We start from the raw sequence: 17,764 nt of genomic DNA on the forward strand, positions 1-17,764 counted from the left end.
GTGTGTGTGTGTCCCCCGTCAACACTCTTCCCTACTAACCTGGTGTGTGTGTGTGTGTCCCCTGTCAACACTCTTCCCTACTAACCTGGTGTGTGTGTGTGTGTGTGTGTGTCCCCTGTCAACACTCTTCCCTACTAACCTGGTGTGTGTGTGTGTGTGTGTCCCCTGTCAACACTCTTCCCTACTAACCTGGTGTGTGTGTCCCCCGTCAACACTCTTCCCTACTAACCTGGTGTGTGTGTGTGTGTGTCCCCCGTCAACACTCTTCCCTACTAACCTGGTGTGTGTGTGTGTGTGTCCCCAGTCAACACTCTTCCCTACTAACCTGGTGTGTGTGTGTGTGTCCCCCGTCAACACTCTTCCCTACTAACCTGTGTGTGTGTGTGTGTGTCCCGTCAACACTCTTCCCTACTAACCTGGTGTGTGTGTGTGTCCCCTGTCAACACTCTTCCCTACTAACCTGGTGTGTGAGTTTGGCTGCAGCAGCCGCCAGTCCGGTCTCTATGGACGCCACTCGCGCTCCTTCTCTGGCCGGCCTCGCCTGACGAAGCACAGAGGGACCGACACGCGCTGCAACCACAGGGACACCATAACATCACTTCACAGCTCAGACAATGCATGCACCTATACGGAACAAAATTACCAAACAATTTCAAAGACAACTGAGCTACAGTTCATATAAAGAATTCAGTCAACTGAAATAAATACATTTGGCCCTAATATACGGATTGGGAATACAAATATGCACCTGTTGGTCACAGATAACTTAAAAATTCAAAAGGCACTTGCAAATCTGAGTTACTTTTGTTGCAGGTGTCTGGTAACAGTTGGTAACATGGTAACAGTTGGTAACATGGTAACAGATGGTAACATGGTAACAGATGGTAACATGGTAACAGTTGGTAACATGGTAACAGATGGTAACATGGTAACAGTTGGTAACATGGTAACAGTTGGTAACATGGTAACAGTTGGTAACATGGTAACAGTTGGTAACATGGTAACAGTTGGTAACATGGTAACAGTTGGTAACATGGTAACAGTTGGTAACATGGTAACAGTCGGTAACATGGTAACAGATGGTAACATGGTAACAGTTGGTAACATGGTAACAGTTGGTAACATGGTAACAGTTGGTAACATGGTAACAGATGGTAACATGGTAACAGTTGGTAACAGGTGAATAACATGGTAACAGTTGAATAACATGAGGAAAAATAAGAAACCGGCACACTGCTCTGACTAGTATCACTACTCTGACTAGTATCACTACTAGTATCACTACCCTGACTAGTATCACTACTCTGACTAGTAGCACTACTCTGACTAGTATCACTGCTCTGACTAGTATCACTGCTCTGACTAGTATCACTGCTCTGACTAGTATCACTACCCTGACTAGTATCACTACCCTGACTAGTATCACTACCCTGACTAGTATCACTACTCTGACTAGTATCACTACCCTGACTAGTATCACTACTCTGACTAGTATCACTACTCTGACTAGTATCACTACTCTGAGTAGTATCACTGCTCTGACTAGTATCACTACCCTGACTAGTATCACTACCCTGACTAGTATCACTACTCTGACTAGTATCACTACTCTGGATAGTATCACTACTCTGGCTAGTATCACTACTCTGGATAGTATCACTACTCTGGATAGTATCACTACTCTGGATAGTATCACTACTCTGGATAGTATCACTACTCTGGCTAGTATCACTACTCTGGATAGTATCACTACTCTGGATAGTATCACTACTCTGGATAGTATCACTACTCTGGATAGTATCACTACTCTGGATAGTATCACTACTCTGGATAGTATCACAGCTCTGGATAGTATCACAGCTCTGGATAGTATCACTACTCTGACTAGTATCACTACTCTGACTAGTATCACTACTCTGACTAGTATCACTACTGGTATCACTACTCTGGATAGTATCACTACTCTGGATAGTATCACTACTCTGGATAGTATCACTACTCTGGATAGTATCACTGCTCTGGATAGTTTCACTACTCTGGATAGTATCACTACTCTGACTAGTATCACTACTCTGACTAGTACCACTACTGGTATCACTACTCTAGATAGTATCACTGCTATGGATAGTATCACTGCTAGAATTTCTACTCTGGATAGTATCACTACTCTGGATAGTATCACTGCTCTGGATAGTATCACTGCTCTGGATAGTATCACTGCTCTGGATAGTATCACTACTGGTATCACTACTCTGGATAGTATCACTGCTCTGGATAGTATCACTACTCTGGATAGTATCACTACTCTGGATAGTATCACTACTCTGGATAGTATCACTACTCTGGATAGTATCACTACTCTGGATAGTATCACTGCACTGGATAGTATCACTACCCTGACTAGTATCACTACCCTGCCTAGTATCACTGCTCTGACTAGTATCACTACCCTGACTAGTATCACTACTCTGACTAGTATCACTGCTCTGGATAGTATCACTACTCTGGATAGTATCACTACTCTGGATAGTATCACTACTCTGGATAGTATCACTGCTAGAATTTCTACTCTGGATAGTATCACTGCTCTGGATAGTATCACTACTCTGGATAGTATCACTACTCTGGATAGTATCACTACTCTGGATAGTATCACTACTCTGGATAGTATCACTACTCTGGATAGTATCACTACTCTGGATAGTTTCACTACTCTGGATAGTATCACTACTCTGGATAGTATCACTACTCTGGATAGTATCACTACTCTGGATAGTATCACAGCTCTGGATAGTATCAGTACTCTGGATAGTATCACTGCTCTGATAGTATCACTGCTCTGGATAGTATCACTGCTCTGATAGTATCACTACTCTGGATAGTATCACTACTCTGGATAGTATCACTACTCTGGATAGTATCACTACTCTGGATAGTATCACTACTCTGGATAGTATCACTACTCTGGATAGTATCACTACTCTGGATAGTATCACTGCTCTGGATAGTATCACTACTCTGGATAGTATCACTACTCTGGATAGTATCACTACTCTGGATAGTATCACTACTCTGGATAGTATCACTACTCTGGATAGTATCACTACTCTGGATAGTATCACTGCTCTGGATAGTATCACTGCTCTGGATAGTATCACTACTCTGGATAGTATCACTACTCTGGATAGTATCACTACTCTGGATAGTATCACTACTCTGACTAGTATCACTACTCTGACTAGTATCACTACTGGTATCACTACTCTGGATAGTATCACTACTCTGGATAGTATCACTACTCTGGATAGTATCACTACTCTGGATAGTATCACTACTCTGACTAGTATCACTACTCTGACTAGTATCACTACTGGTATCACTACTCTGGATAGTATCACTACTCTGGATAGTATCACTACTCTGACTAGTATCACTACTGGTATCACTACTCTGACTAGTATCACTACTCTGACTAGTATCACTACTGGTATCACTACTCTGACTAGTATCACTACTCTGACTAGTATCACTACTGGTATCACTACTCTAGATAGTATAACTGCTCTGGATAGTATCACTGCTAGAATTTCTACTCTGGATAGTATCACTGCTAGAATTTCTACTCTGGATAGTATCACTACTCTGGATAGTATCACTACTGGTATCACTACTCTGGATAGTATCACTGCTCTGGATAGTATCACTACTCTGGATAGTATCACTACTCTGGATAGTATCACTACTCTGGATAGTATCACTACTCTGGATAGTATCACTGCTAGAATTTCTACTCTGGATAGTATCACTCCTCTGGATAGTATCACTGCTAGAATTTCTACTCTGGATAGTATCACTGCTCTGGATAGTATCACTGCTCTGGATAGTATCACTACCCTGACTAGTATCACTACCCTGCCTAGTATCACTGCTCTGACTAGTATCACTACCCTGACTAGTATCACTACTCTGACTAGTATCACTACTCTGACTAGTATCACTACTCTGGATAGTATCACTACTCTGGATAGTATCACTACTCTGGATAGTATCACTACTCTGGATAGTATCACTACTCTGACTAGTATCACTACTGGTATCACTACTCTAGATAGTATAACTGCTCTGGATAGTATCACTGCTAGAATTTCTACTCTGGATAGTATCACTGCTAGAATTTCTACTCTGGATAGTATCACTGCTCTGGATAGTATCACTGCTGGTATCACTACTCTGGATAGTATCACTACTCTGGATAGTATCACTACTCTGGATAGTATCACTACTCTGGATAGTATCACTACTCTGGATAGTATCACTACTCTGGATAGTATCACTACTCTGGATAGTATCACTGCTAGAATTTCTACTCTGGATAGTATCACTCCTCTGGATAGTATCACTGCTAGAATTTCTACTCTGGATAGTATCACTGCTCTGGATAGTATCACTGCTCTGGATAGTATCACTACCCTGACTAGTATCACTACCCTGCCTAGTATCACTGCTCTGACTAGTATCACTACCCTGACTAGTATCACTACTCTGACTAGTATCACTGCTCTGGATAGTATCACTACTCTGGATAGTATCACTACTCTGGATAGTATCACTACTCTGGATAGTATCACTACTCTGGATAGTATCACTACTCTGGATAGTATCACTACTCTGGATAGTATCACTACTCTGGATAGTATCACTACTCTGGATAGTTTCACTACTCTGGATAGTATCACTACTCTGGATAGTATCACTACTCTGGATAGTATCACTACTCTGGATAGTATCACAGCTCTGGATAGTATCACTACTCTGGTTAGTATCACTACTCTGGATAGTATCACTACTCTGGATAGTATCACTACTCTGACTAGTATCACTACTCTGACTAGTATCACTACTGGTATCACTACTCTGGATAGTATCACTACTCTGGATAGTATCACTACTCTGGATAGTATCACTACTCTGGATAGTATCACTACTCTGACTAGTATCACTACTCTGACTAGTATCACTACTGGTATCACTACTCTGGATAGTATCACTACTCTGGATAGTATCACTACTCTGACTAGTATCACTACTGGTATCACTACTCTGACTAGTATCACTACTCTGACTAGTATCACTACTGGTATCACTACTCTGACTAGTATCACTACTCTGACTAGTATCACTACTGGTATCACTACTCTAGATAGTATAACTGCTCTGGATAGTATCACTGCTAGAATTTCTACTCTGGATAGTATCACTGCTCTGGATAGTATCACTGCGCTGGATAGTATCACTACTGGTATCACTACTCTGGATAGTATCAATGCTCTGGATAGTATCACTACTCTGGATAGTATCACTACTCTGGATAGTATCACTACTCTGGATAGTATCACTGCTAGAATTTCTACTCTGGATAGTATCACTACTGGTATCACTACTCTGGATAGAATCACTACTCTGGATAGTATCACTACTCTGGATAGTATCACTACTCTGGATAGTATCACTACTCTGGATAGTATCACTACTCTGGATAGTATCACTACTCTGGATAGTATCACTACTCTGGATAGTATCACTACTCTGGATAGTATCACTACTCTGGATAGTATCACTGCTCTGGATAGTATCACTGCTAGAATTTATACTCTGGATAGTATCACTACTCTGGATAGTATCACTGCTAGAATTTCTACTCTGGATAGTATCACTACTCTGGATAGTATCACTGCTCTGGATAGTATCACTACTCTGGATAGTATCACTGCTCTGGATAGTATCACTGCTCTGGATAGTATAACTACTCTGGATAGTTTCACTGCTCTGGATAGTTTCACTACTGGTATCACTACTCTGGATAGTATCACTGCTCTGGATAGTATCACTGCTCTGGATAGTATCACTGCTCTGGATAGTATCACTGCTCTGGATAGTATCACTACTATGGATAGTATCACTACTATGGATAGTATCACTACTCTGGATAGTATCACTACTCTGGATAGTATCACTACTCTGGATAGTATCACTACTCTGGATAGTATCACTACTCTGGATAGTATCACTACTCTGGATAGTATCACTACTAGTATCACTACTCTGGATAGTATCACTGCTAGTATCACTACTCTGGATAGTATCACTACTCTGAATAGTATCACTACTCTGGATAGTATCACTACTCTGGATAGCATCACTGCTCTGGATAGTATCACTACTCTGGATAGCATCACTGCTCTGGATAGTATCACTACTGGTATCACTACTCTGGATAGTATCACTGCTCTGATAGTATCACTACTCTGGATAGTATCACTACTCTGGATAGTATCACTACTCTGGATAGTATCACTACTCTGATAGTATCACTACTCTGGATAGTATCACTACTCTGGATAGTATCACTACTCTGGATAGTATCACTGCTCTGGATAGTATCACTACTCTGGATAGTTTCACTACTCTGGATAGTATCACTACTCTGGATAGTATCACTACTCTGGATAGTATCAGTACTCTGGATAGTATCACTGCTCTGATAGTATCACTGCTCTGGATAGTATCACTGCTCTGATAGTATCACTACTCTGGATAGTATCACTACTCTGGATAGTATCAGTACTCAGGATAGTATCACTGCTCTGATAGTATCACTACTCTGGATAGTATCACTGCTCTGATAGTATTACTACTCTGGATAGTATCACTACTCTGGATAGTATCACTACTCTGGATAGTATCACTAAAAGTATCACTGCTCTTGATAGTATTACTACTAGAATTTCTACTCTGGATAGTATCCCTACTCTGGATGGTATCACTACTCAGGATAGTATCACTGCTCTGGATAGTATCACTGCTCTGGATAGTATCACTGCTCTGGATAGTATCACTACTCTGGATAGTATCACTACTCTGGATAGTATCACTACTCTGGATAGTATCACTGCTCTGGATAGTATCACTGCTCTGGATAGTATCACTGCTCTGGATAGTATCACTGCTCTGGATAGTATCACTACTCTGGATAGTATCACTACTCTGGATAGTATCACTACTCTGGATAGTATCACTGCTCGTATCACTGCTCTGGATAGTATCACTACTCTGGGTAGTATCACTGCTAGTATCATTACTCTGGATAGTATCACTACTCTGGGTAGTATTACTGCTAGTATCACTACTCTGGATAGTATCACTGCTGGTATCACTGCTCTGGATACCATCACTGCTCTGGATAGTATCACTACTCTGGATAGTATCACTACTCTGGATAGTATCACTACTCTGGATAGTATCACTACTCTGGATAGTATCACTACTCTGGATAGTATCACTGCTCTGGATAGTATCATTACTCTGGATAGTATCACTACTCTGGATAGTATCACTGCTCTGGATAGTATCACTACTCTGGATAGTATCACTGCTCTGGATAGTATCATTACTCTGGATAGTATCACTACTGGTATCACTACTCTGGATAGTATCACTGCTGGTATCACTGCTCTGGATAGTATCACTACTCTGGATAGTATCACTGCTCTGGATAGTATCATTACTCTGGATAGTATCACTACTGGTATCACTACTCTGGATAGTATCACTGCTGGTATCACTACTCTGGATAGTATCACTACTCTGGATAGTATCACTACTCTGGATAGTATCACTACTCTGGATAGTATCACTGCTCTGATAGTATCACTGCTCTGGATAGTATCACTGCTCTGATAGTATCACTACTCTGGATAGTATCACTACTCTGGATAGTATCAGTACTCAGGATAGTATCACTGCTCTGATAGTATCACTACTCAGGATAGTATCACTGCTCTGGATAGTATCACTGCTCTGGATAGTATCACTACTCTGGCTAGTATCACTACTCTGGATAGTATCACTACTCTGGATAGTATCACTACTCTGGATAGTATCACTACTCTGGATAGTATCACTACTCTGGATAGCATCACTGCTCTGGATAGTATCACTGCTCTGGATAGTATCACTGCTCTTTTATAACCTTTACGTGTCGGCCTCAAGGCCTTCGCTTTTGTGAGTGTTTATAATGTCCGTTCAATGAATCTAATGGGGTTGGAGTCGAGGGAAGTCAAGGCAAGTGTTACCAAATTTAACAATGTGCATTTCATACATTCTCAAATAATGTGTGTACATAAAACGTATTCAACAAGTCTGTAAAACCACAATGAGGACATCGACCTATCAAATCCATTTTCATAAATCATTGGGTACAGTGCAGGAAAAAAAACCTCAAGAGTCGGCTGAAGTGGTGGCATTAATTCATGTTCACATTTACAACATAACATACATGGGCATTTCATCATTAAGACATTCAGGAAATAATGTCTGGAGGGTGAAAATCCCCAAAACATTCCCTTTAACTCAGAGTACTATTAATATCACCTCCCCTGTCTGATATCTGCCACAAAATCTAAAGGCAGGAATGTCCTGCTTCAGGTCATTGAAATGTACTGCGACTGGATAATCCCTGTCGTTTCTCCTGATTTCACTTTAATGTTCACTAATTCTCTGTTTGAGAGAACAAGAGGTTTTACCTACATAGCAGTGCCCACATGGACATTTAATCATGTAGATAACATGGGTGGTGGAGCACGTAATAATGTCATTGATTAGGAACCGTTTTCCTGTGTGTGGGTGGCAGAGATATACACGTCAACATATTGTTGCACTGTGTGCTGCCTCTGCATTTATAGCTGCCATTCGGACGAGGACGTAAAAGAGCCTGGCTCATTTTGGCTGGCAGTTGGTGAGTTCCATGATAAGACAAGCCAGTGTTTGTTGCTGATCCCATGATAAAACAAGCCAGTGTTTATTGCTGGTCCCATGATAAAACAAGCCAGTGTTTGTTGCTGATACCATGATCAAACAAGCCAGTGTTTGTTGCTGGTCCCATGATAAGACAAGCCAGTGTTTGTTGCTGGTCCCATGATAAAACAAGCCAGTGTTTGTTGCTGGTCCCATGATAAAACAAGCCAGTGTTTGTTGCTGGTCCCATGATAAAACAAGCCAGTGTTTGTTGCTGGTCCCATGATAAAACAAGCCAGTGTTTGTTGCTTGTCCCATGATAAAACAAGCCAGTGTTTGTTGCTTGTCCCATGATAAAACAAGCCAGTGTTTGTTGCTGGTCCCATGATAAGACAAGCCAGTGTTTGTTGCTGGTCCCATGATAAAACAAGCCAGTGTTTGTTGCTTGTCCCATGATAAAACAAGCCAGTGTTTGTTGCTTGTCCCATGATAAAACAAGCCAGTGTTTGTTGCTGGTCCCATGATAAAACAAGCCAGTGTTTATTGCTGGTCCCATGATAAAACAAGCCAGTGTTTGTTGCTTGTCCCATGATAAAACAAGCCAGTGTTTGTTGCTTGTCCCATGATAAAACAAGCCAGTGTTTGTTGCTGGTCCCATGATAAAACAAGCCAGTGTTTGTTGCTTGTCCCATGATAAAACAAGCCAGTGTTTGTTGCTTGTCCCATGATAAAACAAGCCAGTGTTTGTTGCTGGTCCCATGATAAGACAAGCCAGTGTTTGTTGCTGGTCCCATGATAAAACAAGCCAGTGTTTGTTGCTGGTCCCATGATAAAACAAGCCAGTGTTTGTTGCTGGTCCCATGATAAAACAAGCCAGTGTTTGTTGCTGGTCCCATGATAAGACAAGCCAGTGTTTGTTGCTGGTCCCATGATAAGACAAGCCAGTGTTTGTTGCTGGTCCCATGATAAGACAAGCCAGTGTTTGTTGCTGGTCCCATGATAAAACAAGCCAGTGTTTGTTGCTGGTCCCATGATAAGACAAGCCAGTGTTTGTTGCTGGTCCCATGATAAGACAAGCCAGTGTTTGTTGCTGGTCACATGATAAAACAAACCAGTGTTTGTTGCTGGTCCCATGATAAGACACGCCAGTGTTTCCTTGACAGCGTCTTTGCGCGAGTTAAAGTCTATGTGGTGGTGAACATTTCAGAGTGTCCTTTAGTCCTCGTTGGGCTTTTTGGTAGCAGTTCATCTGTTTCCCGTAATGCGACGTTAAGAGCTTCATCCACACATTATGGAGAGTAGCCTCCTCTTAGAAACCTGTTGCGTATCTCTGTGTTTTTGTAGATATTCTCTGTGGAGTGGCATATATGACACAATCTGAAACACGGGCCTCTTGGACGTCCTCTTTTTAACGGCTCAGGGTGGAAGCTGTCCCCCTTGTAATAGAGTATATCTGTCCGTTTCTTTTCTGTACAGAGTTGTGAACACGATTCCATTTGATTTCTCAAACTACATACCAAGATGATGACGTTGAGTGTCTGAACCTTTCACCTATACAGTATTAGAGACAGGTGTAGTGTACCTGTAGGGCTGTTGAGTGTCTGAACCTTTCACCTATACAGTATTAGAGACAGGTGTAGTGTACCTGTAGGGCTGTATAGTGTCTGAACCTTCCATCTATACAGTATTAGAGACAGGTGTAGTGTACCTGTAGGGCTGTATAGTGTCTGAACCTTCCATCTATACAGTATTAGAGACAGGTGTAGTGTACCTGTAGGGCTGTATAGTGTCTGAACCTTCCATCTATACAGTATTAGAGACAGGTGTAGTGTACCTGTAGGGCTGTATAGTGTCTGAACCTTCCATCTATACAGTATTAGAGACAGGTGTAGTGTACCTGTAGGGCTGTATAGTGTCTAAACCTTTCACCTATACAGTATTAGAGACAGGTGTAGTGTACCTGTAGGGCTGTATAGTGTCTGAACCTTCCATCTATACAGTATTAGAGACAGGTGTAGTGTACCTGTAGGGCTGTATAGTGTCTGAACCTTTCATCTATACAGTATTAGAGACAGGTGTAGTGTACCTGTAGGGCTGTATAGTGTCTGAACCTTCCATCTATACAGTATTAGAGACAGGTGTAGTGTACCTGTAGGGCTGTATAGTGTCTGAACCTTCCATCTATACAGTATTAGAGACAGGTGTAGTGTACCTGTAGGGCTGTATAGTGTCTGAACCTTCCATCTATACAGTATTAGAGACAGGTGTAGTGTACCTGTAGGGCTGTATAGTGTCTGAACCTTTCATCTATACAGTATTAGAGACAGGTGTAGTGTACCTGTAGGGCTGTATAGTGTCTGAACCTTCCACCTATACAGTATTAGAGACAGGTGTAGTGTACCTGTAGGGCTGTATAGTGTCTGAACCTTCCACCTATACAGTATTAGAGACAGGTGTAGTGTACCTGTAGGGCTGTATAGTGTCTGAACCTTCCATCTATACAGTATTAGAGACAGGTGTAGTGTACCTGTAGGGCTGTATAGTGTCTGAACCTTCCATCTATACAGTATTAGAGACAGGTGTAGTGTACCTGTAGGGCTGTATAGTGTCTGAACCTTCCATCTATACAGTATTAGAGACAGGTGTAGTGTACCTGTAGGGCTGTATAGTGTCTGAACCTTCCATCTATACAGTATTAGAGACAGGTGTAGTATACCTGTAGGGCTGTATAGTGTCTGAACCTTTCACCTATACAGTATTAGAGACAGGTGTAGTGTACCTGTAGGGCTGTATAGTGTCTGAACCTTCCATCTATACAGTATTAGAGACAGGTGTAGTGTACCTGTAGGGCTGTATAGTGTCTGAACCTTTCATCTATACAGTATTAGAGACAGGTGTAGTGTACCTGTAGGGCTGTATAGTGTCTGAACCTTCCATCTATACAGTATTAGAGACAGGTGTAGTGTACCTGTAGGGCTGTATAGTGTCTGAACCTTTCATCTATACAGTATTAGAGACAGGTGTAGTGTACCTGTAGGGCTGTATAGTGTCTGAACCTTTCATCTATACAGTATTAGAGACAGGTGTAGTATACCTGTAGGGCTGTATAGTGTCTGAACCTTCCATCTATACAGTATTAGAGACAGGTGTAGTGTACCTGTAGGGCTGTATAGTGTCTGAACCTTTCACCTATACAGTATTAGAGACAGGTGTAGTGTACCTGTAGGGCTGTAGAGTGTCTGAACCTTCCACCTATACAGTATTAGAGACAGGTGTAGTGTACCTGTAGGGCTGTATAGTGTCTGAACCTTCCATCTATACAGTATTAGAGACAGGTGTAGTGTACCTGTAGGGCTGTAGAGTGTCTGAACCTTCCATCTATACAGTATTAGAGACAGGTGTAGTGTACCTGTAGGGCTGTATAGTGTCTGAACCTTTCATCTATACAGTATTAGAGACAGGTGTAGTGTACCTGTAGGGCTGTATAGTGTCTGAACCGTTCATCTATACAGTATTAGAGACAGGTGTAGTGTACCTGTAGGGCTGTATAGTGTCTGAACCTTTCATCTATACAGTATTAGAGACAGGTGTAGTGTACCTGTAGGGCTGTATAGTGTCTGAACCGTTCATCTATACAGTATTAGAGACAGGTGTAGTGTACCTGTAGGGCTGTAGAGTGTCTGAACCTTCCATCTATACAGTATTAGAGACAGGTGTAGTGTACCTGTAGGGCTGTATAGTGTCTGAACCGTTCATCTATACAGTATTAGAGACAGGTGTAGTGTACCTGTAGGGCTGTATAGTGTCTGAACCGTTCATCTATACAGTATTAGAGACAGGTGTAGTGTACCTGTAGGGCTGTATAGTGTCTGAACCGTTCATCTATACAGTATTAGAGACAGGTGTAGTGTACCTGTAGGGCTGTATAGTGTCTGAACCTTCCATCTATACAGTATTAGAGACAGGTGTAGTGTACCTGTAGGGCTGTATAGTGTCTGAACCTTTCACCTATACAGTATTAGAGACAGGTGTAGTGTACCTGTAGGGCTGTATAGTGTCTGAACCTTTCACCTATACAGTATTAGAGACAGGTGTAGTGTACCTGTAGGGCTGTATAGTGTCTGAACCTTTCACCTATACAGTATTAGAGACAGGTGTAGTGTACCTGTAGGGCTGTATAGTGTCTGAACCTTTCACCTATACAGTATTAGAGACAGGTGTAGTGTACCTGTAGGGCTGTATAGTGTCTGAACCTTTCACCTATACAGTATTAGAGACAGGTGTAGTGTACCTGTAGGGCTGTATAGTGTCTGAACCTTCCATCTATACAGTATTAGAGACAGGTGTAGTGTACCTGTAGGGCTGTATAGTGTCTGAACCTTCCATCTATACAGTATTAGAGACAGGTGTAGTGTACCTGTAGGGCTGTAGAGTGTCTGAACCTTCCATCTATACAGTATTAGAGACAGGTGTAGTGTACCTGTAGGGCTGTATAGTGTCTGAACCTTCCATCTATACAGTATTAGAGACAGGTGTAGTGTACCTGTAGGGCTGTATAGTGTCTGAACCTTCCATCTATACAGTATTAGAGACAGGTGTAGTGTACCTGTAGGGCTGTATAGTGTCTGAACCTTCCATCTATACAGTATTAGAGACAGGTGTAGTGTACCTGTAGGGCTGTATAGTGTCTGAACCTTCCATCTATACAGTATTAGAGACAGGTGTAGTGTACCTGTAGGGCTGTATAGTGTCTGAACCTTTCACCTATACAGTATTAGAGACAGGTGTAGTGTACCTGTAGGGCTGTATAGTGTCTGAACCTTCCATCTATACAGTATTAGAGACAGGTGTAGTGTACCTGTAGGGCTGTATAGTGTCTGAACCTTCCATCTATACAGTATTAGAGACAGGTGTAGTGTACCTGTAGGGCTGTATAGTGTCTGAACCTTCCATCTATACAGTATTAGAGACAGGTGTAGTGTACCTGTAGGGCTGTAGAGTGTCTGAACCTTCCATCTATACAGTATTAGAGACAGGTGTAGTGTACCTGTAGGGCTGTATAGTGTCTGAACCTTCCATCTATACAGTATTAGAGACAGGTGTAGTGTACCTGTAGGGCTGTATAGTGTCTGAACCTTCCATCTATACAGTATTAGAGACAGGTGTACTGTACCTGTAGGGCTGTATAGTGTCTGAACCTTCCATCTATACAGTATTAGAGACAGGTGTAGTGTACCTGTAGGGCTGTATAGTGTCTGAACCTTCCATCTATACAGTATTAGAGACAGGTGTAGTGTACCTGTAGGGCTGTATAGTGTCTGAACCTTTCATCTATACAGTATTAGAGACAGGTGTAGTGTACCTGTAGGGCTGTATAGTGTCTGAACCTTCCATCTATACAGTATTAGAGACAGGTGTAGTGTACCTGTAGGGCTGTATAGTGTCTGAACCTTCCATCTATACAGTATTAGAGACAGGTGTAGTGTACCTGTAGGGCTGTATAGTGTCTGAACCTTCCATCTATACAGTATTAGAGACAGGTGTAGTGTACCTGTAGGGCTGTATAGTGTCTGAACCTTTCATCTATACAGTATTAGAGACAGGTGTAGTGTACCTGTAGGGCTGTATAGTGTCTAAACCTTTCATCTATACAGCATTAGAGACAGGTGTAGTGTACCTGTAGGGCTGTAGAGTGTCTGAACCTTCCATCTATACAGTATTAGAGACAGGTGTAGTGTACCTGTAGGGCTGTATAGTGTCTGAACCTTCCATCTATACAGTATTAGAGACAGGTGTAGTGTACCTGTAGGGCTGTATAGTGTCTGAACCTTTCACCTATACAGTATTAGAGACAGGTGTAGTGTACCTGTAGGGCTGTATAGTGTCTGAACCTTCCATCTATACAGTATTAGAGACAGGTGTAGTGTACCTGTAGGGCTGTATAGTGTCTGAACCTTTCATCTATACAGTATTAGAGACAGGTGTAGTGTACCTGTAGGGCTGTATAGTGTCTGAACCTTTCATCTATACAGTATTAGAGACAGGTGTAGTGTACCTGTAGGGCTGTATGGAGTGTCTGAAGCTTTCCTCTTCTTGGATCTGGATTTGAAGACAGGGTTATCCTCTTCTGACTCCAGGGAAGGGTAAACTGGAACAAACACACAGCCTCAGGTTAGTCGGCACTCATACACCCACAGCTCAACACTGTCTGTCTGGCTGAGAGCTTCAAGTTCAAGGTGTCCACATCACCAACAAACTAACGTGGTCAAAGCTCACCAAGACACTCATGAAGAGGGCACGACAAAACCTATTCCCCTTCAGGAGACTGAACAGATTTGGCATGGGTCCTCAGATCCTCAAAAGGTTCTACAGCTGCACCATCGAGAGCATCCTGACTGGTTGCATCACGGCCTGGTATGGCAACTGCTCAGCCTCCAACCGCAAGGCACTACAGATGGTAGTGCATAGAGCCCAGTACATCACCGGGGCCAAGATTCCTTCAGAGGAAGGCCCAAAAAAGTGTTAAAGACTCCAGCCATTCATAGATTGTTCCCTCTGCTACCGCACGGCAAGCGGTACAGGAACGCCAAGTCTACGTCCAAGAGGTCTAAACAGCTTCTACCCCCAAGCTATAAGACTCCTGAGTTTCCAATCAAATGGCTACCCAGACTTTTAGCCTCCACATTGACTCTGTACCGGTACCCCCTGTATATAGCCTCCACATTGACTCTGTACCGGTACCCCCTGTATATAGCCTCCACATTGACTCTGTACCTTTACCCCCTGTATATAGCCTCCACACTAACTTGGTACCGGTACCCCCTGTATATAGCCTCCACACTGACTCTGTACCGGTACCCCCTGTATATAGTCTCCACATTGACTCTGTACCGGTACCCCCTGTATATAGCCTCCACATTGACTGTACCGGTACCCCCTGTATATAGCTCCACATTGACTCTGTTCCGGTACCCCCTGTATATAGCCTCCACATTGACTCTGTACCGGTACCCCCTGTATATAGCCTCCACATTGACTCTGTACCTTTACCCCCTGTATATAGCCTCCACACTGACTCTGTACCGGTACCCCCTGTATATAGTCTCCACATTGACTCTGTACCGGTACCCCCTGTATATAGCCTCCACATTGACTCTGTACCGTAACACCTTGTATATAGCCTCCACATTGACTCTGTACCTCAACACCTTGTATATAGCCTCCACATTGACTCTGTACCGGTACCCCCTGTATATAGCCTCCACATTGACTCTGTACCGTAACACCTTGTATATAGCCTCCACATTGACTCTGTACCGGTACCTCCTGTATATAGCCTCCACATTGACTCTGTACCGGTACCCCCTGTATATAGCATCCACATTGACTCTGTACCTGTAGCCCTGTATATAGCCTCCACATTGACTCTGTACCGGTACCCCCTGTATATAGCCTCCACATTGACTCTGTACCTGTAGCCCCTGTATATAGCCTCCACATTGACTCTGTACCGGTACCCCCTGTATATAGCCTCCACATTGACTCTGTACCGGTACCCCCTGTATATAGCCTCCACATTGACTCTGTACCGGTACCCCCTGTATATAGCCTCCACATTGACTCTGTACCGTAACACCCTGTATATAGCCTCCACATTGACTCTGTACCGGTACCCCCTGTATATAGCCTCCACATTGACTCTGTACCGGTACCCCCTGTATATAGCATCGCTATTGTTATTTACTGCTGCTCTTTAATTATTTGTTTTTCTTATCTCTTACTTTTATTTAGGAATTTCCTTAAAACTGCTTTGTTGGTTAAGGGCTTGTAAGTAATAATTTTACGTTAAGGTCTACACCTGTTGTATTCAGCATTTCACTGTAAGGTCTACACCTGTTGTATTCAGCATTTCACTGTAAGGTCTACTACACCTGTTGTATTCAGCATTTCACTGTGAGGTCTACTACACCTGTTGTATTCAGCATTTCACTGTAAGGTCTACTACACCTGTTGTATTCAGCATTTCACTGTAAGGTCTACTACACCTGTTGAATTCAGTGCATTTGATTTCCACTGGTCCTTCCATCCTCTTCTTCTCTCCATTTTCTAAAAGAGCCATGTTTCTATCTAATGATGTCACATAGCAGAGGCCAACCGATCTAATTACTAACGTGATGATGATGATGCACATTCCTGCAGTATTTGGTTTCTCCTGCATTAACACTGACATGCTGGATGATGTCTGCTCTCTCTCTACAGCTGTGAAGCAGCTGTTCCCTCCCTCCCTCCCAGCTCTTTGAACACCACCACAGTTAAGCGCACACACTTTGCTTTTCGATTCAGAAATGATGGAGAAAAAATAATTAGGTGTTTACAGACGAAGGGGAAGTCTGTGAGAACTGACAGAACGCTGCCTTGCTAGAACTAGGACTGGTGGTAATAGAATTCGGGGGGTTCTAGGGGGGGTTCAAGAATGAGAATGTTCGTGCCACTAATGACTAATTAGAGTTGTGGGATTCTGAAAGTAATTAAAACAACAGATTTAAGTGATGATGATGATGGGAGATGAAAAGGCTAAAAGGGGCAGTGGTGTCGTTGTTGGACAGGCCTCACAGGGAACCCTTTCTGGAAGACACAACTTGAAGGCGGAGATTTTGTAAAGGAGGTAGAGAAACCTAAACACATATCTCTGTAATCTAGTTTTAATTAAAATATCCTGGCTTAAATTAGATTGAGGCAGCCACATGTTAATACAACAGAGGTCAATCTGTTTTAATGACACCTGCTGGCAGATGAGAGTGGAGGGAAGCGTAAAGGAAACGCACAACTCTGCAGTCACAGGCCATATAACCACTGTCTCAGCTAGAAACACAGCTTCAGTCACAGGCCACATAACCACTGTTTCAGCTAGAAACACAGCTTCAGTCACAGGCCATATAACCACTGTCTCAGCTAGAAACACAGCTTCAGT

The 17,764-nt window shown here is 42.6% G+C and overlaps 1 protein-coding gene across 4 annotated transcripts in view; it reads right to left on the reverse strand.

Moving 5' to 3' along the window:
* phf2 (PHD finger protein 2) overlaps positions 1–17,764 on the reverse strand; it is a 131,443-nt gene that overhangs the window by 5,379 nt on the left and 108,300 nt on the right. For all 4 annotated transcript variants that reach the window (XM_064967381.1, XM_064967380.1, XM_064967379.1 and 1 more), the window contains exons 19-20: positions 14,849–14,941; positions 461–570 (exon numbers count right to left, since the gene is read on the reverse strand). In XM_064967381.1, coding sequence (XP_064823453.1) covers positions 461–570; positions 14,849–14,941 — 203 coding nt within the window. The remainder of the gene's footprint in view (positions 1–460; positions 571–14,848; positions 14,942–17,764) is intronic.

Source organism: Oncorhynchus masou, chromosome 6 (assembly GCF_036934945.1).
Source record: "Oncorhynchus masou masou isolate Uvic2021 chromosome 6, UVic_Omas_1.1, whole genome shotgun sequence".
Taxonomy (NCBI): domain Eukaryota; kingdom Metazoa; phylum Chordata; class Actinopteri; order Salmoniformes; family Salmonidae; genus Oncorhynchus; species Oncorhynchus masou.